Source organism: Pomacea canaliculata, linkage group LG3, assembly GCF_003073045.1.
Source record: "Pomacea canaliculata isolate SZHN2017 linkage group LG3, ASM307304v1, whole genome shotgun sequence".
Lineage (NCBI taxonomy): Eukaryota > Metazoa > Mollusca > Gastropoda > Architaenioglossa > Ampullariidae > Pomacea > Pomacea canaliculata.
The window spans coordinates 2109351-2135296 of NC_037592.1; the positions used below are offsets into that span (position 1 = coordinate 2109351).

At 39.2% G+C, this 25946-nt stretch overlaps 3 protein-coding genes and 1 long non-coding RNA gene across 8 annotated transcripts; 2 read left to right on the top strand and 2 right to left on the bottom strand.

Moving 5' to 3' along the window:
* Positions 1-273: 273 nt before the first annotated feature.
* LOC112559479 (membrane-associated tyrosine- and threonine-specific cdc2-inhibitory kinase-like) lies at positions 274-14852 on the top strand. Of its 2 annotated transcripts, none has more exons than XM_025230773.1 (16): positions 274-798; positions 955-1084; positions 1919-2016; positions 2459-2541; positions 2869-2994; positions 3605-3680; positions 4145-4264; positions 4506-4597; positions 4969-5075; positions 5283-5386; positions 5898-5939; positions 8436-8553; positions 9688-9778; positions 10090-10191; positions 10897-11062; positions 11244-14852. In XM_025230773.1, exons 1-16 carry the CDS (start codon positions 652-654, stop codon positions 11271-11273), a joined length of 1632 nt encoding a protein of 543 aa, XP_025086558.1. In that variant the 5' UTR covers positions 274-651; the 3' UTR covers positions 11274-14852. The 2 variants fall into 2 exon arrangements, with proteins under 2 accessions (XP_025086558.1, XP_025086559.1); XM_025230774.1 differs by having other exon boundaries at positions 275-798; positions 10912-11062.
* A 948-nt stretch (positions 14853-15800) lies between these two features.
* On the bottom strand, positions 15801-18891 carry LOC112560192. 3 transcript variants are annotated; one of them, XM_025231837.1, is made up of 3 exons: positions 18611-18891; positions 17045-17259; positions 15801-16654 (listed from the first exon to the last, which is right to left on the bottom strand). In XM_025231837.1, exons 1-3 carry the CDS (start codon positions 18618-18620, stop codon positions 16187-16189), a joined length of 693 nt encoding a protein of 230 aa, XP_025087622.1. In that variant the 5' UTR covers positions 18621-18891; the 3' UTR covers positions 15801-16186. The 3 variants fall into 3 exon arrangements, with proteins under 3 accessions (XP_025087622.1, XP_025087621.1, XP_025087623.1); XM_025231836.1 differs by lacking the exon at positions 18611-18891 and adding an exon at positions 18395-18588; XM_025231838.1 differs by lacking the exon at positions 18611-18891 and adding an exon at positions 17958-18099.
* Positions 18892-20072: 1181 nt separating this feature from the next.
* Positions 20073-24127, bottom strand: LOC112560193. Of its 2 annotated transcripts, none has more exons than XM_025231841.1 (3): positions 23988-24127; positions 23602-23793; positions 20073-21392 (listed from the first exon to the last, which is right to left on the bottom strand). In XM_025231841.1, the coding sequence occupies exons 2-3, from the start codon at positions 23606-23608 to the stop codon at positions 20539-20541; spliced, it is 861 nt and encodes a 286-aa protein (XP_025087626.1). In that variant the 5' UTR covers positions 23609-23793; positions 23988-24127; the 3' UTR covers positions 20073-20538. The 2 variants fall into 2 exon arrangements, with proteins under 2 accessions (XP_025087626.1, XP_025087625.1); XM_025231840.1 differs by having other exon boundaries at positions 23914-24066.
* On the top strand, positions 24007-25404 carry LOC112560194. Its single transcript, XR_003098491.1, has 2 exons — positions 24007-24129; positions 24977-25404. It is a non-coding gene; the product is annotated as an uncharacterized LOC112560194 (long non-coding RNA).
* Positions 25405-25946: the final 542 nt, after the last annotated feature.

Consider the following 25946-nt stretch of genomic DNA (forward strand, 5'->3'; position numbering starts at 1 on the left):
TGTGATCATTTGAATTGTTGTAAAATATCATTTTTACAATTTTGATTTATTATCTCATTTTTTAAAATTTAACTACTTAATAGGTATACGTAACTAATGCATCAGACAAATAATCAGGTTACCATGCTCCGTACATTTTTAAGTTAACTTACCTGGTCAATATTGTTTTATTTATATTATTTGCTTATATTAATGCTTTTTCATAGTGTACACATATGATCGTGTAATAGTTAAGCTTTTGTTTAAAAAAAATAGCAAGTTAAAACAAGTCAACATAAAGCTATAAATAGATCTTCGCCACACAACTTTTTTGTTGCGATTGGAGGGAATGTGGACAGGACATAGGCAAGAGCTTTCATTTCTATAAACCTCAGGAACACGCCAGTAAAGGTTTGCAAAGTGACTGCATAAAACGATAGGAAAGAAAAGCAGAACAAGAGAGACTAATGATTTTTTTACTCGTGGTCTGACTCATTTTCTCCCGACGGCCCTTTGACCAATCGGAAATCACACGCTCCTCCGCGGCAAAAGAACCGCGAAACACTTCCACGAGAAAACATTGTCATGTGTTGTAAAATGACTTCTAAGTTGTTTTGCTAATTTCTTTGACATCGCTTGTTTACTGTGAGTACTAAATGTGTAGGACGGAAGATGGATGAATCATCTGAAGGTTGTATCAATCGGATAACTTCCCAGCTAGGACCTGAAGCTGCAACTGTTAACTTTGCAAGTCCTCGGCCAACGCCACAATTTTACCACGATAAGGAAACGTTTTCCACCAAGAAAGCGAAATTCGCGGTAAGTACGCATACCCATTTTTTAGTTTAAAATCTATAGAATTATATTTCGTATTTCAATATTATCATTTCATGGGCAGCGTCTTTCTTTGCCGCAATGTGTGAACGCCAAATGAAACTTGTTTTTAAAATGTCCGCCATATTTTGTTGATCCTAGAATCAAAATGGCACGCCTCATGAGTGTGCTCCACCGAGACCACCAGTTAAGAGTGCTCCACCAGTTAGTCGGATATTTGCACGTCGTCCGTTGACTGGTGCCAGAGCAGTGTCTTTTCGAGAAGAGGAATGTATCCTTTTTTAATTCAATGTTCTTTGATATGTAATGTCTATCGCGTGGCATTTCATTACTTTATGTATACTGCCATTTAAGGGAATCGTCGTGCGTCCTAAGGGAAAGAAACCTATGTCCGTTGATCTAAATAATGTAAATGTATTATGTTTGATTTTTACATGGGTTGTGAAAAGGGAATATTTTTGGGATGAGTCAGCCACGCCCTCGATATGCCAGGGAAGAGGCTCTCGGGAGAGCCCAACTCCAACAGAGAAACCAGTAGTACCGTTTCATTTGTCATTAAGTGTTATGTATAATTAATCACCATCACTAGTAGGTACATCTTTATACTTAAGAAATCTACTGAAGCTTACACAAATACAGACCTACTTTTTGTAGGCATTTAGCAGAGAGCACAAAGACAATACAAAACCACTAGTGTATTAGGTGTGGCCTTTACATCACCACCTTGATAATTTTATATTTGTTACTAATATGAATAAATTAATATTATAATAAAGTGATATTTAGAAGCAGATAACTTCTGCAATTTTTTAAAACATTTTAAGTGTTCTAAAATTCATTTTGTTTTTTTAAGAGTACTTGTTTTGAAGATGATGTGTTTGCTTGATGAGAATAACAAGCCTGATTTTATAGAAATGCCTTGGGAGGTGGAGGTGGGATGTGTTTACTGGCGCTGTTCAGTGAGTTAATGATAATCACTCAAGAAACACAATATTTTCAACTGTTCATTTAATTTATTTTTGCATTAAGAACAAGGCAATGTTATACAGCAATAATTTTGAATAAATTGAAAAAATGTTTATATTTAGCCTTAATTAATACTCAGCTATGTTGAGCCCTCATTATAATTCAAAGTCTAAAGTGCCATATTTTGAACAAGTCTTCGATATCCTTGGCAAGATAGGAGAAGGTTCTTTCGGGGAGGTAAGATGTTTTACAGATTTTTTTCCCCCTGAAAGATACATTACTTATACCAGAAATGAAAGTAAACATTTTCATGTCTCTTTTAAATTGTAATTAAAATGCTAACTTTTTTCATATTTTATCGTGATTGGATTTATTGTTATTTGTGTTATCATTTCATTTAGCATGTAATATTCCTTGTGCAGAAAGGAAGTACTTCAAACCCATAACAATTTCTAGGCATGGTTAAGGGCTGTCTTTTCTTGCCTGTATTCGATTTTGTCCTTTAACTGAGTGACCTATTAAGTTCGCTAAGAATTCAGTGTTGAATATGTGATTCAAAATATGGGAGCATTGATCAAGGATTTATTGAATTGTAAATGTTTGATTAACTGAAAACAAAGCAGAGAAAAACATTGGTGTCTAGCTGTTTCAAATGCCATTTACTGACACATGCAAACAGGTCTACAAGGTGCGAAGTAAAGAAGATGGTCAATTGTATGCAGTCAAGAAATCTCGGGAAAAATTCAGGGGAGAATCAGACAGGTAGTCTTGAATATTTCTACTGCCTTGGGTACATGAATTGATAAGTTTGAAACGTTATATGCATGACCTTTATCCCTTGTGAAGAAAGCACGTTGAATATTTTTTGCATGTTTTCAGTCTTAAATACTGATGAATGCGAAACTTGTCTTTTTCTATTTGATACCAGTATTCTTCAAGACATGAAAATGCATGTGGATGTGTAAACATTTTACATATAAAAGTATGCCCAGTGTCTTTATTAACACAATTTTATAACCTTAAGAAATTATATTTCATGAAAACTTTATTCAGTAATAGTAAATTTTAACTTTTTGAATGGCATTGCAGGAAAAGAAAGCTGCAAGAGGTGGACAAGTTTGAAAAGCTGCCACCACATGACAACCTAGTGCACTTTTATGGTGCTTGGGAGGAGCAGATGGTCCTGTTTATGCAGATTGAACTTTGTACAATGAGGTGAATTTGTTTCTTCGTTTTACTAACTGCATAGAGTATCAGTATTTCATTATTTTGCGTGACAACTGATTTATCAGGTGATGTTCCATCATCAAGAATGATTTAGCTGTTATGATTCACCAAGACTTGATTGTGGGTGGGTTTCTCGTATTTTTCATATTTTACAGCACAATATTCATGAAGTATCACTAAAAAGCACTGCTCTACAAAGTAGAACAAATGTCTTCATCATATGTGTGCTGCAATATAATGACATGTATGTTACATATAACACGTCCCGTCTTGTAACAGGACATGTTTGTGCAATCAGACCAGCTGGTTATTGGGACCCAAATGATCGCATCCTGAAGGAGCCCGATTAAACCGTAATCGACTGTATATGTGTAATATATATTTAAGGCAGAAATGTATTGGGTTTGGGTTACATTTGCCACTTACAGAGGGAAAGTTGGCTGTTGTAACAACAGCTGCAGTTGTCTCCCTTTATTTGGCATGCTTGTATTTTCAAAGCGTGGGATTATGCTAGCTGCTGCTGGCAACACTGTGTTACTGAGTTAATAAAGACTCAGCAGTTATTCATTATGATGACCCATTGCTTGTATCCTTGCAGCTTGGCATACTTCACTCAGGTAAATCATGACGTACCTGAACAGGTCATCTGGGGATTTTTAGTTGATCTGCTTATGGTAAGAACATCTTTATGACTTTCAGTTATCTAAGGAAAGAAATTTGAAATGTTTTTTAGATATATATATATACACACACACACACTTAAAGATTTTTTTAGAAAGTAAGAACTAGATATCAAGGGCTTATTGAACACTATTTTTTTTCCACACTTTGACAGTGTTTATTAAACGATAAAAACGGGACTTATGCTTCTGCAAAGGTGCATCATTTTGTTGCAAAAGTTTGATTAAAATTTGATAATTGGAAATTATATTATGCTGTAAGTTAACCGAGGAAGGTGAGTAGTTGTAAAAGAAGAGAAAACTGGTATGCTTAAAGCATTAAACTTGTTTGTAATTTTCCTTAAATGAGGAACAATTTCATGAAGGCAACCAGCCAAGTATTTTAAAAAATCTAAATTTTATGGTTATATGGTAAATTATGTGGTTAAAACTTCCAGTTTTTTGTCTTTTTGCTCCAGGGGGTTAAACACCTGCATGACCACAGTCTTGTTCACATGGACATCAAACCTGAAAATATCTTTATATCAGACCATGTCTGTAAACTGGGAGATTTTGGCCTTGTGCTTGACCTTTCTAAGGTTAGGAAAGATATTTTGTTCTGCATTTTATGTTTACTTGATGCTTCTTGATGTGAATTTTTACCTGTTTCATTTATTCAACAGGGTGAGCTTTCACGTTGGAAACTTTATTCCATTCTTGATTTTTCTTGAATAAAAGATCAGATAATTGAAGTGTTTATTAGGGGACATTTTACCTACTTTTTAATTCATTGAAAATAGCATGCAATGTTATCTCAGTTTTTATTATTTTGTGCAACAGGATGTTACTTCAGAAGCAGTCGAGGGAGATCCCAAATACTTAGCTCCTGAGATATTGATGGGCAAGGTTGGAAGGCATGTTGATATCTTCAGGTATGATACAATATTCAAATGGTATTTGATCTTTTTTTTAGGCGGGGTGGGGAGTTGTCTAGAAGGCGATAAATGGAGATTTAAAGTGATTCTTAAATCCAAAATCTTTGTGCTAGCTCTCATTTTGTCTATAGCCATTAGCCTGAAATGAGAAAATTTCTGTATCAGAATAAAACATTACCTAGAGTAATATCCAAGCCATGAAATGAAATCCATGCCAGATCTTACAGCATGGAACCTATGGTTTTCTTAGCATAATTATCACTAAAAGAAATTCTATATAAAAAAATTAAACATTTTTGCACTAAGTTTAGATTGATATGCTGCGTGTTCAATGATGCATAATATACTAATTCAGCTTTCTTATACAGCTTGGGAATAACCATGCTGGAGCTTGCGTCGGACTTGGATATTCCAAAGGGTGGGGAAGGCTGGCACATTTTACGACAGGGTGAACTTCCCTTGAAGTTTCTTGAAGGTACCAATATAATTTTGTCCTACATTAAATTCTTTCCATCAGCAAATTTGATTGGCTTAATATTTGCTTACCATTTGGGAAGTTTTACCGAAGAACAATTTAAGATTGTTTTACTAGAGCATGCTTATAACAAGTTTATCTGCTGGTATGCGTTAGTTATTTTAAAATTAGAGGTAAAGAATGATGTGGCAACTTGCGTTGTTTCAGCACGCTCACCCAAGCTGAAGTACATTATTGGTAAGATGCTAGTTCCGGATTACTCCACACGACCAACTGTAGACCAGCTTCTTGCTATGTCAAGTCTCAAGAAGGTAAGTACAGTGAAAAACATTTTTCATCTACAAGAATACCAGCTTTAAGGATTTCATACCTTTTTTAAAAAAAAAACAACCTTATTTAGTTTTTTATACCAAGCCAGCAGCTAAAGCTCTGTCACTGCAAAACAGCTGGTCTTGTAAATGCCCTGGCTTTTTATGCCTGAGATATATGCCCAGCAAGATGAGAGACTTGAACTGATGATCAGATGTTCCTGAAAACAGATTGTTTTGCTTGTTGGAAGGGTTATGTTAAAGATATTAATTTAATTATGTATATAGATCAGCTGATCTCCATTTGCTGCTAGACAACTTTAATGCAGTTGATGAATTGACTTCAAACATGGGAAAGTATTTGCAGCATAGAAAAATGTTTGAAGTTAGTTCATCAACTGCATTAAAGTGAAAGAACCAATAAATAGTGATAGTTTTCTGTAGCTATTACAGGAATTGTTTTAAAATATTATTGCAACAAAGAAAACTATAATTGATATTTTTCCATTTGCAGTATACGAAGAAACGCCTACATGAGTATGTCTTGAGAAGTATGGTAAGATGATGTTTTCTGTTTTTCTCATTTGTCATGTGTGTCCTTTTGTTTTATTGGTGAAGTTCAAGCAAATGGTAATCACAGATCCATGTTGAGCTCTGTGACCTGAAGCGTAGTTAACGCTGAGCTGAGCATGTTTGGTGGAAGACTTGACTACCCATCTACAAAGAGATTTATAACGAAGCGAAGCATTGCAGAAGGCCTTCACCTCACTCAGGAAGCACATGTAAGGCAAAAAAACATCAGTCAGAAGATCAAGCTGAGAATCTTCAGGTCAAATGTGATCAGCCCCCTCCTTTATGGATTACAATCATGGAAGATGACCAAAACCATCAGTAACAAGCTTGACGTCTTCCAAAACAGATGCCTCAGGCGCATACTTAACATCTTTTGGCCAAATACCATCCCCAACAGAACTCCATCGAAGAACTAAAACCGAGTCCATCATCATGCAGGTTCAACAAAGGCGTTGGCGATGCATTGGACATGGACTCCAGAGAAAACGTGGCCGCCCAAAGGAAACTTGGAGAAGAACAGTGAAAAGGGAAATGAAAGGAAAGAGCTGTACATGGGGTTACTGGGAGTGGGTTTCAGCCGATCGATCTCTGTGGCGGAGTCTGGTTGAGGCCTTATGTGCAACCTGATGCACAAACAGGAATAGATAGAAGCATTGCAGAATGTGTCAAGGTCAAGACATCATATCTTTAGGCCCAAATAAATAATTGCATCTCCTCCAAATCACTTTTTGACATATGGAATCAAATGACTGGAATTAGCAAGGCGACGCCGCTTCTCACACTACCTTTCCTGCTTCACAGCTGCCGCAAGCGTTTTGTGGCTATTTTGCTAACAAGATTTCGGACATTCAGTTATTCTTGAACTCTATATCGGTGCCTGACAGCATCTCCTGTGATATTCTTTTGGATGCTCTCTGACCAAATTTTGACCAGTTTCTGATTCTGAACAAAGGCGATTATTCTGAAAGCCAAGCCAACAACTTACCAGTTAGACCCAATACCCACAAGTCCTCTTCTTGAGTGTTTAGATATTTTACTGCCTTCCATCACAAACATTGCAAATGTCAGCTTGTCATCAGATGTTTTCCTGTCTTTGTTTAAAATGCCCTGTTGAAGCCACTTCCTAAGAAATCCACGCTTGGTGTCAATGTGTTGAACAATTATCACCTAGTTTCCAACTTGTCTTTTCTCTCAAAGATCAAAGATAAAGGAGTTTTGACACAGCTCTGGGCCTACTTACAAGAGCACCAGCTCATCCCCCATGCTTTGTCAGCATATAGACCTTTTCACAGTACTGAACCTACTTTAATTAAAGTGACCACCCACATATTATCTGCCATTTACAGTGGTTATGTTTCTGCCTCAACTCTACTGGATCCGTTTGCTGCATTTGACACTGAATACCTTCTTCACAAACTCCAAAAAGTACAGAAGTCTGCTGCATGTCTGGTGCTTAGAGCCAGAACCTTGTTATTTGGTTCCTCTTTGTGTTTTCTGTATCTGATTTTATTCTTCGTTTAGTATAGTTGTTCTGGCTTAAAGGTCAACAGAAAGAAGACTGAAGTGATGAGAATCAACAACAAGCAGGAATTCCCAATCCAACTTCAAGGAGAGAACATCCTGGAAACAGACCGCTTCACATATCTGGGGAGCATTGTCAACAAGGACGTTGGAGCGGATGATGATATCAAAAGCCGCATCAACAAAGCCAGGCATGCTTTCAACAGCCTACACCCCATGTGGAACTCCCGAGCATTATCCTTCAGCAGTAAGACGTGCATCTTCAACACCAATGTGAAAGCAGTCCTGCTGTATGGTTCTGAAACCTGGAGGGTGACAAATTCCATCAACAACAAGCTCCAGACCTTTACCAACCGATGCCTACGCCATATTCCTGGGAATAAGATGGCCTGAAAAGATCTCCAACAGCAGCCTGTGGAAAAGAACCAACCAGAATGCCACTAGCCAAGACATCAAAAAGCGCAAATGGGGCTGAATAGGACATACCCTGCACAAACCAGCTGACACCATGGAAAAACTGGCACTTGACTGGAACCCTCAGGGGAAGAGGAGAGTTGGGAGACCGAAGCAGACTTGGAAAAGAACAGTAGAGAGCGAGGCAAAGGACATGGGAACCACCTGGGCCCAACTGAAGGGGGCTGCCCAAAACTGGGTCGTTGGCAAGGTGGTGTTGCGGCCCTATGCTCCTCAAAGGAGCAACAAGGAATAAACTAAGCTAAACTTAGTACAGTTGTTCATTCTTTTATAGCTTATATGTTATTTGTTTGTTTTCCTGTCCCTCATATGCTGTTCATGTTTCATTCTTGTTCTTAAGAGCATACTCCTTAGGAGGGTGAGCATGCGCTTTACAAATTTTGCATTTATCATTATTAAATAACCGTTTTTCTGTACTGAAAACCTTGTGTGTGCTTATATAGTTAAATGTGCATCCATATTTATGGGTATCTTTTTCTCTTAGATGGCCAGTACTCCACCTCCACAGAACAAACTTGCACCATACCATTCTGAGTACGATAGCTCAGACCTTAACAGCAGCCTTGGTGCCATTGTTGGAATTGACAGCAGCACTTCCGATGGTATGTTAGATGAATTAATAATTGTTATTCTAATGGTATGCTAGATGAAGTGATACCATGTTTCCTTGAAAGTAATAGTATTGTCTTAATTTTTGCTCCAAAAGAGGTATTAAGGCTTATTTTCAGGGTTGTCTTATTTCTTCACATACAAAAATCTACATTTCTTCTAATGCAGTCATACCATCTTCTGGAATATCGTAACTCTGCAAAACCTGAATTCTTGCCTCAATTTTTGTGTGACTCCATTTGCCATTGGATTGTCTGTTATAATTTATATTATCATTTATTTTAAGCATTAATGTATTAATATTTATTTATATATTAATATTGTTGCATTACAATCCAGTATGTCTGTTGTGTCTTTCAACTGATAAACAAAATCTGTCTGGCTAACAGTCTTAACTATTTTAATAGTATGGTGGATGTCAGAACAGCTTTAAATGGAGCCAAGGATTCTTAATTAACTTCAAGTATATTGAAGTGTTCAGGAGCTAATGAGTTGTTTGACTCAAACTACTGGCATGAATATTTGAATAAATCCTGCACACTACTATGTGATCAATATGATTTTTAAAAAAAGAGAAGAAGAAAGAAATGTCGAATGTGAAAAATTTAACAGGCTCCAAGACATTTTTGATTGGATATTGCTGGCGATGGTCTTATGTCTGAGCTGTTCTTTTAGAAGAAAGAATCCTTAATCTAGTAATGTTCCTCCTACTGCTTGTAAAGCAGAGATTCTCAACCTTTTTCACGACTGTACCTTCACAGGGTGGAAGTATGTCTGTGGGTACCCCTTGTGCATAAGTTGGCACATAAAAGTGCTTCTTTTCTTAATGGTGTGTGCTTATTTATGCAAAACCCTTGACGTACCACTAGGGGGTAAGCGTACTACTGGTTGAGAACCGCGGATGTAAAGTGAATCTGTTCATATCTGGGCAGGTATCTGTGTACATGTGTCTCTTGAAAAATGTACCAACATGTCCAAAATAGGTGGGTTTAGGGAAGTCCGTCCTTCACTACCTTACTCAACTATTTTAAAGCTTTATTATTTTGTTACTCTTCCCAGATATACACATCTGTCATGAAAAAGTCTTATTGACAGAGATCTCAAAAATATTTGTTGCGTGGTTGCAGATGACTCGCACAGTGATGTCAGTCTCTCTAACAATTCCGTTGGAGTGCCCCTGGAGCAGTCTTCACCTGATTCAGACTCCATTCTCATGCCGTACGGTCCTTTGCATAAACCTTATATAGAACATTTCATGGTTGCTTTGTACAAACATCAGACCTACGTATTTCACTCAAAAGATAGACTGTGACTTGTCTGTGTAAACTAATCTATTTTTTTATTAGTTTTGAGTAGCAAAATATGTTGTGTGGCAAATTTGCTAAAAGAATGCATTTTACAAAATCAGTGGTAAATCTAACATTAAAAACAAAATTGAAAGAAAGGAAAAAAAAATGTGTGTAGTAGTAGAGTGAGGTTCTTATTATTTTGTGGCTGTATTATTTGCATTATTATATGGTACATAACAGACCTCCAACACCTCGACGTGCTTTCACGGCTCCACTACTTCGACACCGGCCATATGCCATTTCACCCTTTAGTTCTTCGCCTGTGTCCACACGAAAAAAGCGGTGAGTTTGATGTGTTTGTTTATTGCAAAACTGCCGCTAGCATTAACAGTACATGCAGTACTGTGTGGCATTTGAAAATCACTGGGACTGGATGGTTATTAGCAGAGCATGTCAGGAATTTAGATGCAAAGATACTTTGCATTTTGTTGAGTTATAGTTTCGTGTTTAGTTTTTGAAAGACTTGCTCATGGAAATTAAATTTCCTTGAATAAAAGAACACCACAATGCGTTAATTTTAAATTATTTCGAAACTTGTGGTATAGGCCAGAAGTTGTTTCAAAGTGTAATTTTTTTTTAGTACATGACTTTGGCAAAAAAGAAATAACCAAAACAAAACAAATGCATTGTATTTAAGCATAAACTGTTGATTGTAAGCTGTGGAGATAATGGTAATAGAGATAAAGTTAATATAGTGAAATGCATCCATAAAAATAGTTTTGGTTGTAACAAAGAGTCACAATATGGAAGGTTTTAATGAAGAGGTTTTTACTGGGGTGTTTTTTTTTTTCTAAGCAAAAAGATAACATTTTACTTCCCCCATGCACACATATACATGCAGAAAGATGTCCACATGGTAGATGTAGATTTTTCATTAGTTCAAATGCTGCTCGCTTAGCATGGGAGCTTGTGCTACTTTTGCTGAATCAGCTGTTAAGCTTGTGTTGGGTGCCGTGGGAAAATATCTTATTCTAATTATTTTAATAGGAGGCCTGATTTCAGTTCAGTGGATTGCGAGTCTACATCACCCGTGAAAGAAGATAGCAGTTTTGAGAGCGAGCGATCCCTGACACCCCCTCCTGTGCCTCGCACACTCTTTCCCATGGACGTCGATGAGGAGAAGACAGGAATAGAGCCCAAGAACTTGATGCAGGTAACAGTCTATTTACTTTTTCTGTCAGTACTGTTGGCAATCCATTGATTGCATTCTTGAAACCTTTTGACAGAATTTTAAGGAGGCATGGCTCTTATAGATTTTAAAAGAAAGACATTAGCTGTCAAGTTGCTTTTTAATATTGTATTCTTGAGTACTATTTGCTGTTTTTATTTTCCAGATGTTTGACGCTGCCAGTGATGAAGACTGAGTTTTTAATTATCTTCTGAAGATGTTCAGATCTGTGCCACAATTCCCCAGCAAGGTGTTACCTGCACAGTGGAAACCTCTTAAGAACTAAGATATTTTGTCTTTCGTCTGATTGGCATTGCAAAGTCTGCAATGTTGGAAACTTTACCTTATACATCTCAGTTGTAAGAGGTTGCGCTCACTGTTAAGCAGTTAAATGAGGTGCATGTGAAATAGCTTGCTTGTTCGCTGCTTAGCTTTAATGCTGCTACAGTGAGGGCTACATTGTGATTTAAAAGCTGTTACAACTGGTGTAACATTGTGCCTTGGAGGCTGTGAACATTTGACATTTTAAAGCAGCTATTGCAACCAAAAGCATTGGACAATTAAGGGGTGTGGTTATCCTTAAACAGATAAGTTTTCAATCAGACAACAAACAATCTGCTACTTCCTGCTCTGGATTGCTGATCAAAGCCATGTAACCTTCAACTTCCTATTATTTCCTGCTAGCTTGGAATATGCAGATTGAAGGGGTAGTGTGGATGTTGGTTTGGACTGATCTGCTCGTAACAACGCCTGCCTGTCAAGGTTGATGCAACCTTGATGTTTGCTTGGCTGCTGTGAACAAAAATGATAATTGTGTTCCCTGATGGTCTCTTGACTGGTCACAAGCAGCTGATGTTGAAGGCTTTGCTTCCTTCATCAGGGGTTAACATGCCAGTCCAGTGCATGTGGGTGCTGGTGAGTGAAGAGGTGAAAACATGATGTGCATCTGCTGAAGATAATGTGATTTTTTTCACCTTCACATCACAAAGATGAACAAAATTTGGAAAGTGAGGTTGTCACTTCATCTCTGAGAGAACAGTTGCTGGAAACTTGAGTTTGTCTGCCAGTGAATGTGCTAATTGATTTTTTCACAGACTGTCCCCATCCCCCACACTTTTTTATTTCTCATCATCCCAAGATGTTATGTATATGGACAGTAATTGCTACAATAAATGTAATCTGTATATGAAAGAATCTTCCTGAGGCTTGGTCCAGTAACTGTGAACTGCTGTTAGAAATATCCCACCAGGTGTGTTCATTAACTACAGTAAAGTAAAGAAAATGCCTTTCCAAGATATTAAAACTAACTGATGGCTGATCAAGATCATTTCAAACACCAGAAGTGTTCACAAACTTTTTAAAAAGGGATATGTGTGCATGTGTATGTATATATGTATATTTTTATACACTAATCCAATATTTACAGAATTGAGTTTTGTTTTAATTTTAGCACCTGTGTGATAGTAAATGATTATTGTGTCACATGGTCAGCTTGTTTTGCTTTTATAAAAGAAGCTTCTGTTAACTGCCTTCGCAGAATGGCTTCATCAACTTTATACTCTCGTCTGTCTTTCCTCTGTAGGCCTCAGTAAGCCCTCTTGCCGTGATATAGCCTTAGTTGCTGGCAGGGCGTAAAACACAACCAACATTAGCAAGCCCTCATGGTGGCATTTCTTACTGGTTCAGAAGGATCATTTTTGTATTATCTGTACTGCATAACTGTTGTTCAAAAGAAGCTGGTATGATGGTCATGTGTCCATGTAAGCTGTACTTCAGTAACTGCAGGCACTTAATGCATCGTGCTTGGCTACTGCTTAGCGACAACTTTTAACTATCCATGCATTTTAGGGCATTATGTAATAATAAATTATCCGGGACTGCTTGTAACTATAGGAAAGAGGAGGTCCCTGATCCATGTGGTGCTATAATATCCAGTAATCTTAATGAAGGCTTCTTCTAAAAGCTTATAGATTTGTTTACAACCATCTATATCTGTTAAATTTGTGCTTGTGGCAGAAAAATGCTTCATGTGTATGGATAAGTATTAAGAATATTGGGATCTTGAGGTGCACATAGCGAAATTGACACTGCTGCTTAGGTGTGACTCAAAATACCAATATGGCTACTATAGCCGGGTCCTGTCTGTCAGGTTGCTGGTTATAGAGTAATAATAACTTTACAGTTTCTTGCTTATTCTTTCAGTTTAGGAGAGAGGGGTGGGCTACATTTTAGATTTAACCAGAAATCCTCAAAGCACTTGCCAGAAAGTTTACTTTAAAAATGGTCAGCTTGGTCACTAACAGTTGTATTGCTCATTTTACCAAGCTGCTCAGTTAAATAACTTTCCAAGTTCACTAATCAGCTGCAAGCAGCATCATACCTTGCCAGCTAACCATTTTAGGCACTTTATTTTCAAATCACTTTCTTTGCTTCAAGTGAAAAACTATAGAGTGCATATTTGGCGTTGTTCTTCTATTAAAGCAAAAGCTTTCTTCTAGCGCTTGATCCCGTTCCTTGGAACATTTTTTTTTTTTTTTTTTTTTAACCATCATTTTCATTTTTGTTGCTGACACCACCTACAATATGCATATCTTAATATAAACTAACCCTTTTATTTCCCTCCAGTATGTAGTGTTCATCCTGCTCGCAGAATTCCCTTCTGGCACAGAGTTTGTGATCTTACTCTGAACATGGTGCTGTCAGGTTGTATGACCAGGTATGGCTTGACATCCAAGGTTCTAAAAAGCTGATAAATGCATGTAACCTCCTTGAGACCAGTAAAAAAAAAAACTCTTGGCTTTGGTGGGCATTAATTTATCTAGGATGACAGGTCTATAGCTTTTGACACTACCATTTTCTTTGTTGCCATATTGTAAAATAACTCAGTGTGAGGGGCTTATTTCCTGGATAACACCATTTGTGTTCTCTTGCTGATGTCTGCACATATTTCATGCTGTGTTGTAAAGATGCATTAGGCAAGGCGATGCAAGATAATCACTGTTTAGGGGGAAAATGATTGGATGACAAATATTTTGAAGTGTGCGTGCAATAACTTAGAATAAGTGATGTTGACATGTAATGGGAAGCTGGTAAACGTTTCTTAAAAATGAAAAAAATGAAAAAGAAACCTTGCACATTATGTATACATTATTTTCTGGGAATTTCTGATTGGTTATAAGAAGTGAGATGGGTGATGTTACTGTCTTTCACATGCTGTTATTTAGTCCTGTACATGAAAATCCAGGCAGTGTGTTGTGCTGTTGTAGACTAAAGTTGTCACTGGATGAAGTTATATAATGTCCCGTTTCTAGACTACAAATTTCCACAATAGTTTAAACATTTTGGGTTTTTTTCTGTTGCTCACTTCTTGTGCCCTCTTTACCGTTGGTCAGGCTAGCAATCACCTCAGTGATGCATTCAGGTCAGTATAACAAGCAAATGACTATAACATTGGATGTTGCCGCCTGTTGAAATAGGCTTATTATTTATTACGTTATGCACTTGTATTTCTCCAGAGAAAATGCAAAGCACTTGCGGAATTATGCAGAATAGTACCGCAAGTGCAAATCATCTTCCAGATCAGTAGTTCAAACATTTCTTAAAACAAAAGCAAGAATTACAGCAGCCACTGGTAATGCAGGTCGCTGTAAAAGATTTTTTTCTGTTCTCATTTTTCATCACTGGTGGAGGTGTGGATTGAGGGCATAAACAGATGTTTGTATTCCTGAATAAAATGAATATAATGCTGTGTAAAATAAAAGCATTTTTACAAATATTTTACCTTTCATTTTTCATGTTTATTATATGTAGTGAAGATGGATCACCATCAGGTGTTCTGAAGGCATTTGGCCTGAATCCAACAGCCAAAAGGTGGCGATGTAGATAGGGGTGGTAAAGGTTTTGCCAGTCTGGACCAGGTTCAGGCAGTCAAATGTTTATTTTAAAAGCGGACCAACCACGAAGTGAGGCAGGTTCTGTTTCTTGAAATAACTAAACTTTAGCTGATGCAACAAACTTGTGAAGGAGGACTGCAGACGAAGTGAATGAAGCGAAAAGTACATCTGTGGTGTGTCCGCGGACACTGGTTGGATTCATAATTAAATACAATGTGTTTAGACGAGATTATTAGGCATTATTTTTATTCTACACAACTATCCTGCCACCTTGATGCGAAGTAAAGCTGTCCGCTCCGGTGCTGTGACTGCATGTCCTGTCTAGAGAATTTATCAAGCTCTCATCTGGCTGCTGATTCTATCTGCTCGCAAGACCAACAGACTGAGGCTGTCCTTTGTTTCGGCCGTGGGACTTCTGGATGTTACTGAGTGCGAATGATGCAGCTGCCTGAAGCATAAACTATGAGTCTGGTGGATATGAATAGGTCATAACTTGAATACTTTGACGATAACTGAACCTGCTGCCATGATCAACTAGCAGACAGTGGATTCCCATTACATCGAAACCATTTCCACCCCCAGTGAGGTTTGAACCGGGGCTTGGAGCATCTTTCTTCCTATATAGCCAAGAAATGTTGATCACTGATCCAGGCTCAGATCGAGGTCATTAAAAACATCCTCTAGCTTCTGCCCAAGGGAAGACCGGGTGGAAGTCTTGGGTCCAATATAAGACGGTCCTTGAGGTGGATAAGGCCTACAGTACTTTATAAAACCCTTTATAACCGTTGTTAAAGAAGTGTGTACAAACTGAGACAAGACCAGAAGACTAGAATGAAAATTTTTATTTTAAAATGTCTAAAGTTTAAAAAATAAAGATAAATGGTCACATTCACTGCCTCTAGAGTGCTGAATCAAAATATTACTTTTCTAAAAGTTAAGCATTTCGACCTGACAGTCATGTCTATGCACGAATCCACTGTCCAGTCATACTACTAGTACAGAGAAGTAAACAACCCAAGGACACCTACTATCATGTCATGGACTCAGTGGAAAAGTGTTTCCCCAATTCCCGCCAAATATCACTCGCTGTTGTTTTATAGCACGGAAGCGAAGTTTCTCAAAGTGAAAACAGTAAACAGGAATATGATGAAAATGGATTTAGTTGATGAGTGCGGCATGATGCTTTAGTGATTGTATTTTTCGGCTGTCTGCGTCACTATGAATGAATTACCAGCTTGCTATCTTCAAACAACAGACTTGGCTTGGAACGCCGGCACATTTTTGCTGCACACGATGTTGTCGATGTAGTCGCAGCTTTTGATGGCGCCGTTGTAGAAGAGACCTTGAGGACAAGAGAGACCGGGCATAGGTCCATCTGCAGTGCATACAACAAACTGGGATGTCGGACATCCTTGTGTGTAATCCGGGTACACTGCGACACCCCTTCCCGACGTGCCTGCCCCGCACACAGGGCCCCTAGCCCCACATGACAGGACTGAGGGCGCCACGCACCTGTCGGTGCCTTCGTCAAAGAAGAGTCCTCCCGAGCACGAGAGGAAGGACATGACACCATTTTTGCACAAGAAGTAGTCACTCGATGGACATCCTCGACTGTAGTCTGGGTAGAACGTGTCTGTGGTCTTGATTGGGCAGGACAACTCGGTCCGTGCTTGGCCTTCACGCGCTGTGTAATCAATCAATAATCAATCAGCTAATTAGTGGAGCAAGACATTCAGACTGAGCGACTGGTCAGTAAGTACATGTCAATCAGAACTGAACACAGACACACAAACAAGTTCTACAGCTTCCTATATCTTCAGAAATAAAAACTCGACAATGCAATGCTAATTAAAATTAAGAAATTAAGTTGCTTTGCTATTATGTGAACGGAGGCAACTCTACAATTAGTCTCGCGCTCTGAGAGCGTGCTCCTGTGCGAAAGCGATTTATATATTATTAATATTGAGACAGTATCGTCTTAAGGGGTCCAACAGAGCGGCTAATTGGCTTCAAACAAAGACAGGGAGGGTCTGTCCACTAGTTTGACCAGTGAATGGTGGAAGGCAAGACTTACCGGAACACGCATTGTAGGCCTCCACCGTGCAGCCGCCTTCGCGGGGTCAAAGGCCGTCTTGGAGGGACAAGCCAGGGTGCCGGAGTAGCGTCCTCTGAAGCACAGTCCGTAGCTGTAGCAGCTGGGGGTTGCAACGACGGAGAAGGCCACTGAGCTGGGTGGGCATTGCTGGCACAGGCCGAGCTCGGCAAGAACCATGAGAGTCAAAACCATCCCTGAAGAACAGAAATTTAAAAGTGAGCTGCTACAACTCAGACTGAGGGAGACAAACGCTGATGCTGAAAGCGGCGGTACAGGGTAGGACTAGACCCCGGATGTTCATTAGCAGCCGTCTCTCACTTAATTGACAAGTCAGAAGTGTAAGGTCGAGCACGATGGTTGAGGAAGGAATCTGCAAGCAGTGGCATGTGCTAACTGCCGCACGTTTTACTCAGACGAAGCCCACCCTGTGACATCCACCCTGTGTACACAGTCCCAGGAGGGGTTGACACACATCCAGGAGACGGGGGCAAGCAACAGCAGTTCTCACTGATTTTGCTGCAGTGAGGTGTCGGGTGTGTAAATAAACAGCGAAACAGGTTGAAAGGTTACAAACTACAGGGAAGACTTATTTTTAATATATTTTTTACTTTGTTTTTGCAACGATTCACTCAAATGGACTGACCGTGAGAGGATTCACAATGACACCAGGAGCGACTTTCGTTTGTTTGTTAGTGTGTGTGTATGACTCGAAAGCACCGAAATGTATACAAGAAAACCGTCTAATGTACATGTTTCAACAAATAAATAAATATTCGGTTGTTCAGCCTAATGAATCTACTTCATACGAGAAAGTGTGACTAGTCATAGCCACTGTATGACAGCAATGTAGAGTGCACACACCTGTCTAATTAAAGTGAAATTATGCCAGTACCTTCAGCTTCATCTCCATGTCAGAAGCTTTAAAACATGTGCACGTCTATAAAACTTAATCGAGGTCTGATGTAAAAATGTTTTTTATTTTTTTTTTTTTCGTGGAATGCATTGAGCAATGCTTACAAGGTGGCACAACACTTATTTACAGAGCAGACATGGGAACTAACTCAGAGCGCGTGAAAATCAAGGGAGAGAACTATATATATATATTTCTGAATGGATGTATAACTGTGAGATTGATAGACGTTTTCTGATGGAGAAGCCTGATTATTTTACAGTTGACTGAAACACAAAATCACTCCTGAAGTCATCGCTGACTGGTTTAAAATAAAACTGCTATGCTAAGGTTTCCTCCCTTTAAAGCAAGACATGGCGCGCACTTCAAATAAGACAAGCTACCTAACAACAACAATTTGAAACAATTTTTGAACTCACGGATCCATTTAGGGAGAATCTGGAAAACGAAAGCGTTTCGAACAAGGCTGAACCCCATCCACACCACTTCACCTGTCCGGATTGTTTCAAAATGTTCGAGTCTACCTTGGGTCAGGTATAAAACCCAGGTATGAAGAAAAGAAAGGTGGAGCCGTTGTCTAACTTTACATGGCGGGTACATTCCGGTGACATCCAATACCGTGGTTGATTACTTACCTAGGTTCATGCCTCTTTCGTTACTCTCACCCGACCTCGCGCACGTGCACGCAGACGGGTACAATGGCGCTCCACGCGCTGTTACTCACTGCGGCGGAGGGTAAACGGCCGCAGCCCCGTGATCCTACAAAGCCAGGAGCGGGTGGACACCTGCACGCAAGCTGCAGATATGTGAACCCTAACGAGCTGCTTCATCTAACCCTCCACCTGCCTACACCTGGCCTGGGCAAACTGCCTTAGTTCGAGTGCAGAGGACGGCGCTACCCGTAAGTCCTACGCCCTGCTGCGAAATAACCCTTGACCTTTACAGTAATTGTACTAACGGTACCTGTAAACATCCATTGTCATTACTGGTAAATATGCACCTTTGTTACTGGCTACAGAATTTTCTTTCCATGCTGAAGTATTTTCTGGCAATGTTTGCGAGAGAAAAATCAGGGTGTTGGTACAGAGCAAGCACGGGAAGTGATGTGTTGTTCGAGAGGAGTGCAGAGTAGGTCGACAGTTTGTGACCCTCGGCGAAGCCTGTCCCTCTACAGTTCGGGCGGAGAGCAAAAATCACAGATGAGGTTTCCTTGTGCTCGTTTTTCTGGATTTTTTTTTTTAGCACAAGAGTGCTTTGTGTCCTCTGTGAATAGGCAATCCTTCCAACAGGTGGCGATCAAAGGCTTTGTCCCAGGTGCAAATTGTCTCTCAAACTCTCGTTGATGATACTTGCGCAGGTGAAAGAGTGTGCCCGCTGTCTTGGAGGACTCTCATTACGGATGTGTGCTGGGGTATGAAGTGGTATTGCAGAAGTATCGATGGGGACATGCTGGGGCATAAAGTGGCATTGCAATGATATATAGACGGGTATATGCTAGGGTATATATTATTTCTAAGGAGTGTGTGTTGGGGGGGTATGTGCCATGGTTTTGCTGGATGTGGAGGGGTGTTGTTGGGGTATGAAGAATCAGAAAATGGAAGGCCAGAAGACGAAGCTTTAAGGGCAGAAATAGGTTTCTTGTCAAACCACATTTTAAAGATAGCCCCCCCCCCCCTCAAAAAAAAAACAACAAACAAAAAACTCTCCGTTGACCTTTGTCATGTAACTAAAATAGAGAGATTACCCAATCATTGATGAAATGCACAAAGCTTCAATATCTTATTATTATTATTTTCACCCCCAGTGGAGCATAGGGCCGCAGCTACACCCCGCTTTCGGACCCTGGGCGACCCTCTCCAGTTGGGAGCATGTCATGGCAGCTGTCTCCGCCTCCCTGTGGACTGATCTCCTCCATGTCTGTCTGGGTCTCACCACCCTGCGCCTCCCGTGGTTGTCTCGTTAAATCAATAAATATTCAATAACCTATACCCCAGGATATTGCTAATGTGTTTGCGCGTTCGCAAACGAACGGAGACCCTCCCACCCACCAAAAAAAAAGCAAAATAAAAAACAGCAAAAATAAACATCAAAATCAGAGATTGTGTCTAAACCAGCATTTATTTGTGCTAGAAGCATAGCTGAGCTCATCAATGACATACATCACTTACTAATACACATTACAAAACAACATGTGGTTTTTCGTGAAGTACAAACACAATTCATAAACAGTCACACAAAAACAATACAACACGTCATATAGCAACCGACGCATAAAAGGAAAAGGGTCATCAAGCCTAGTGGCCACAAGGACATGAACTGTAAGTGGTTCATCAAGCCTAGGGGATGACAAAGTTCAATCTTTTTTGCCACCTCTCCATTTATAAATCGACACCCGTTTGTACTGAGAAGGCAAGTTTTCTGGTCATGGGCTAGCCTCCATCAGATGACTATCTCCTCCAATGCAAGTCAGCCGCCAAAACCAAAAGAATAATCGGCTTTTTCCCTCCAACCCAGGCATTATTTGATGATGTTGAAGGCTGTTTGTGTAATGGGAGGTTCACTACTATTGCCGTGTTCTCCTCAAATGTACTGCACTCAAGTCTTCGTCACCATACATGCCCTCCCGTTCATCGTTAGAAGTGGCAACATCCAATGGTGTCAGGTATTTTTGAATAAAGTTCATAATCTTAGCCAGCATAAATAAGAACACACCCCCCAAGCCAATTTGCAGAATTACATTGCTAACAAGAACGATGAGGGTAGCTAATCCGTAACTTTCTTCATAACATGTCACCGAGTTTGGCAGCCTGTGTAATAAAACTGTTGGAAGATTGTTAATAGATGACATAATTCGTGTTAGCTGTGAAAAGACTGAAATCGAGGGTCCACAGATGCTGAAAGGTCCGCTAGACAGGCAACCAGAGAGGGTGGCGAGGTCTTTGAAGCAGAGTGTGCTGACGGCCAAGTCTTGAGGCTTGAATGTCACATCTACAGTCCTGTGGCACTTCAGACAGTGGGACACACTTTCCTGCTTGGCAATGAGATGAAGAGTAATGTTATCTGGAAAAGTTTCTTTTTCCATCCAGCCTCTTTGATATGGTGTATTCTCCAGAATAGTCGCATTGTAGAAGCGGCTCAGTGTAGCTATGACATTATCTTCCGACTGGCAGAAGCCACTGCTCCCAAGGCAGTACCGTATTTCAAACACCATATCACGGTTTGACCTTTGGTCTTCCGGGAGGTCCGATTTTGAGCAGATGACCGCAAGCCTGATACCCTGGTCCACTGTGTCCTGTCCTTGGGCATGGGTGTTGACATCATCAGTATTTCCGGTTACAGAGGTAAGGACTGGTATCAGACAGACTCCCAGAATAACGCCTAATCCAACTGTCCACAGGGAACGTCCCTTTATACATCCTGAAACATTCAAATATCCCTATTAAGTACACAAAAATGAAGGACTGTGAAATGTTTTTTTAAAAAACAAGATAGAAGACACGTATAATCATATCTGAAATGCTTGCAACTTACAAGTAATGACAAATTTGACACTTGTCTAACTCTTACACGTAACCAGTGTAGCAATCATCATTATCACTCCCTTAACTAGCACCAGCTGTACACAGAACAAGCCACCCCACTGTACTTGTAGTAAGGAGCGGAGCATTGGGGGGAGGGGGAACAAGATGAGGAGCAAAAGCGATAAGGGCTCGCCATTGGGGCCGGTTCTGTGCGATGTCGTACAAGTCTCTCATCGGTCGACCTGCCCAGTCTTTCACATTCTGAGTGTAACAATAAACAATTATATAAAGTAATATTTCTGGACTCCCCCACCCCAAAAAAAAAAAAACAAAAAAAAAAAAACACACACACATAAAAAGCACTGTATAACTGACTGTATAACAAAGTGCTGCAAAGCAGCCAAAAAAGTGCACAAAAATGCAAAATGTTACAAAAAACAGACATGATTTGTAGTTCACTGAAGTTTATTGAAGTAGAAAATGCTTTATCATAAAATGTCAGCACAAACAAGGACAAAAAAACAAGGTAATTAAAAATACAACACTTCTCACTGACTCATTTTATACAGAAAAATGTCTCCTCATGACATGTTAAAGCAACATTCTCTACATGAGTGTTGTTGAAAAAGAGAAAAAAAATGTATGCGTTGACAAAAACATTAACTATACTGCAGTTTTCCTTAACACTACTATTTTCTCAAAGAAAAGGTTCAAAGATCTATTACAATATATCAAATGATGAGTATGAACCAAAATGCTGTCAAAAAAATTGAAAAACTGCAGAGTGAATTAAGTTTAAATATAATTTTCCTTAAAATAAGTAAAATCCATAAAATTAAATATAAATGGTTCCAGGTTAGATTTGTGCCTATGGTATTAGCTACATTTTAAAGAGATAAAATTTTAATAACTTATGTACCTTTTGTAACCAAGAAAAGGAAACCATTGAAGACATTTTTGAAATGTCACTATGTTCAAGAATTTTATTAAGTATTATAAAGAGAATGATAATAAATGTAAACATATAAATTATTTTAAATTTACCACACACAACACACTAATTCTTATTTGAGTGGAGTGAAAATACCCACAATGATAAATCAATGGGTTAGGGTAAATAATAATAATCATAGCAAAGTTTTATATAATTATATAAATCAGGACTTAGTACAAAAGCTTTATGTATACAGGTTTATGTATAACAATTTTGAAATACAGCTCCTCCCTGCTATTGGCAGCCAGTGGAATCCACAGTATCATTTCTGCAGCCTGAGTAGATGGTTGACCTTGCCAGCCTCCAGAAAGACAAGAGTTGATTTTGTGTATGTGCGATGAATCTAACAATGGAGATAGAACTGTCTCGTGCCTCGTTTCGACTTTCGACGTCCATTTAATGCTTTCGTGCCAGTTACTGGGCGCTTCATTGCTGTGGTAAGGGCTCGTAAGCCCAGGGAGGTCAAGAGGTTGCATTTTGAAAAGTATAAGTGCTGACAATTGGTGACTCCATCTTTCAGCAACAAGACGATGTCACCGTCTGTTGCTATGCATAGAATTAATCTCAGCAACTCCAAACATTTACTACTCCGTAGACGTGAGAGAGAAATGAGAACGATATGCTTGTTGCTGATCGCAGACCGTAAAGGTTGACCCTTTGGATCTCCGTTCACACGAGAGCCTACTTCGTACTTTTTTCTGCGGTACACAAGAGATCTATACCGATGAGGTAGACTAACTTTTCTCACTCTTCTCTTATCGAGGAGAGTTCTACAATAAATCGATTCGAACTTCTTTCGGCAGCTAGGCAGTTTGTGGGCATCAGATGCACGTGTATGTTTTCGCGAACACTATGTCTATAGTGAGCTCTCATACTGACAGAGATACGAAAGATCAACTGCTACAGTCTGCGCTCAGCTCGATGTTTTCGCACTTTTGCTATGAATCATTTCGGTCAAAGGAGGGAAGTAAATTGTGAGGTTACGCTGGTGAAATGCGAAAAGCCATCGTTGACAGTTCACAATGTAAAGACAGCAAGCTGAAATGGAGTTTGCCACTCAATCCTTCACAATTAATTTTCAGAACCAAGATTAAAGATTTAAAACACTTACCGTTCATGTCTGAGTAGGAGCAACTCAGGAACACTCAAAATAAACTTTATCAGATCCAGAGATGTCAAAACATCCTCCTTGTTTGTCCTTTCTCTGCTGCAAAGTTGCACTGACAGCAGTTAGACTCTCCTCGAGATGGGGGGTCAGGCTTTTGCTGCTTGGCAAACCACTTTCAAATGGATAAAAGGCCCACTGTTCCGATAAACAAAATTATCGGGATGAAAAACACGATCATCAGAAGATCCTTTCACAAAAGATAAGTAAACGGCAAGTAATCAGCAAAATAAATGGAGAAATCAAGGAATTGCGGACCTTAATTTTAGATTCGCTGTTTCCGGGAAACACTGATTTTCGTAAAATCAGACCATCCTGCTTACACCACTCACTTCGTGCTGGGAAAGCGCTTCTAAGTCAGCCAGTGTCAGATGCCGCGACGGGAGGGGGTAGGGGGCACCAACCTAATAGTAAGAGGCAGGACACCCCACTCGATGTACCCGTTATCAGAAAGCGGGAACGCGCGCACGGGAGGTAACTGCTTTGCCAAGTCCCATTCTCTAGCCTCCCTTTGTTTACAAGGCCAGCGCTTCGTGAGTTCTATGCGAGCAGACGAATGTTATAAATTAAACCATTTCTAATATATTCTTTGGATAATTCCGTGCATGGCAAGATTGTAGAGCTAGCATTAACGTGGAAGAGGGCAATCAAAGAAAACAATTTTGAGAGGGACATTTAATTGTGTTCAAGAAATCAAGAATCGTGCTACGATCGAGTACTTCAGAAAGAACTTCATTATTATTTGTGCTGCTCTTCAGCTTCCCCAGACGATCGTGGCATTAAATAGCTCAAAATGTTCAGATAAGGAGATCTTAAAACTTACCTAGTGCCGATCTATAAACAGTGTTAATTTTTTTAGTTAATGTACATGTAGTTTAAGCCTCATGCAGTAGCAACGTTTTCTGAAAGGTCTGCTTATATTCTGTCTTTTGTTCTTTCATTTCCAACAGCAAGACACCAAGTCATATCCCAAGAGCTATTCTTATGTATGTCTTTCTCTTTTATATATATATAATGTGTTAAGAGGCACATAAGAATAAAAATTTGTTGATTGACCACGTGACATTATTGCTTTTGGAATATGACATGGTGATGGAAGAATGAAAGAATTTATATTTATAATACTTTTATACAAGGTTCTGAAAATATAGGAATTTTTTTATTTCAGAGAGTAAAGGGTTTGTATTGCTTTGAAGAGACTGGCATATCCAACTGCATGTCAGATATGTTACACATTTGACAGAAGCTTTAATAAATTTCAAGGTTGTTTAACATAGTTATTAAATTCCTATTTGATCTTCAACATCACTATCTTCATCAGGTAGCTGCAGCAGGAAGGATGACAAAAACTATGCACCACAAGAGAGCTCCTTTAGACGACTGCACTGGTTTTATAGATGAAACCGTCAGACCAATAACAAGATCTGGATAGTTCCAGAAAGATGTTTTATAACAGCCAAAAATTGCTCTGAAATTTCACTCAGTGATGTTTACCAGGGGCATCATTGGTCACTTGTTTTTGCCTATTGAAGGGGAAAGACTTGACAAGATTCAAGATTTCACTGTTCTCATAAAAAAGACCTGATCACAAAAATAAAATACACATTCATGATGAAGATGATGCACTCTTTTATCTGGGGATCTGGAATATCTACTCATGTGTACATCTCTTCACTTACATTTTAAAAAATGAATAAAAATAGTAAGATACTGTACCAATACCAGATGCAAATAAACAAGAAGATTATGTTTAACTGGTAACAGGCTTTTCTCTTTCTGGTCATGCAGTGCTCTCTCATACCTTCTTTATTATACAGTATTTATGCATTGTTTCTGACACATGCAAGCCATAATCTTCTCTTACCTACACTGTCATCGCTTAATGACAAAGGCCCGGCAACACTTTGTCATGTTTTTCTGTTTGTGCCTGCAATACTGCAGTAGGCACATACCAGGTATGTTGCCTGCCTACAATGCTGCAGTATATATGTACCAGTCACATTGCCTGCAAATCTGTAGTAGGTGTGCAGATGTTCATTCTTAGACTTTAGAAAGCTACTCTGTCAGATTGCAGATTTGAAAACATTTCAAAGTTTCCAATATGTGTGCCCTTAGAGAGAAAGAGACTGGTTTAAGTAGGGAATAATACATAAAACAAAATTAACAAAATTTTAGAACTTTACACTTTATGTACAGTCGAACTTCTGTAAGTTGACCTTCCTTGTCGAAATTCTCCATTACTCGAATTTTAAACATAAATTGGTTGGTTTCCCATTAAGGCACTACATATT

Excerpts from the sequence above, each read along its gene's own strand:
- LOC112560192 (XM_025231836.1), bottom strand. The coding sequence starts at position 18,575 with ATGTACCCGCCATGTAAAGTTAGACAACGGCTCCACCTTTCTTTTCTT. Across the intron at positions 17,260-18,394 it reads GATTCTCCCTAAATGGATCC|GGATGGTTTTGACTCTCATG; the intron begins GTGAGTTCAAAA and ends TCTGTTCTTCAG. Across the intron at positions 16,655-17,044 it reads GGCCTACAATGCGTGTTCCG|CGCGTGAAGGCCAAGCACGG; the intron begins GTAAGTCTTGCC and ends TTGATTACACAG.
- LOC112559479 (XM_025230773.1), top strand. The coding sequence starts at position 652 with ATGGATGAATCATCTGAAGGTTGTATCAATCGGATAACTTCCCAGCTA. Across the intron at positions 5,076-5,282 it reads TCCCTTGAAGTTTCTTGAAG|CACGCTCACCCAAGCTGAAG; the intron begins GTACCAATATAA and ends GCGTTGTTTCAG. Across the intron at positions 5,940-8,435 it reads AGTATGTCTTGAGAAGTATG|ATGGCCAGTACTCCACCTCC; the intron begins GTAAGATGATGT and ends TTTTTCTCTTAG.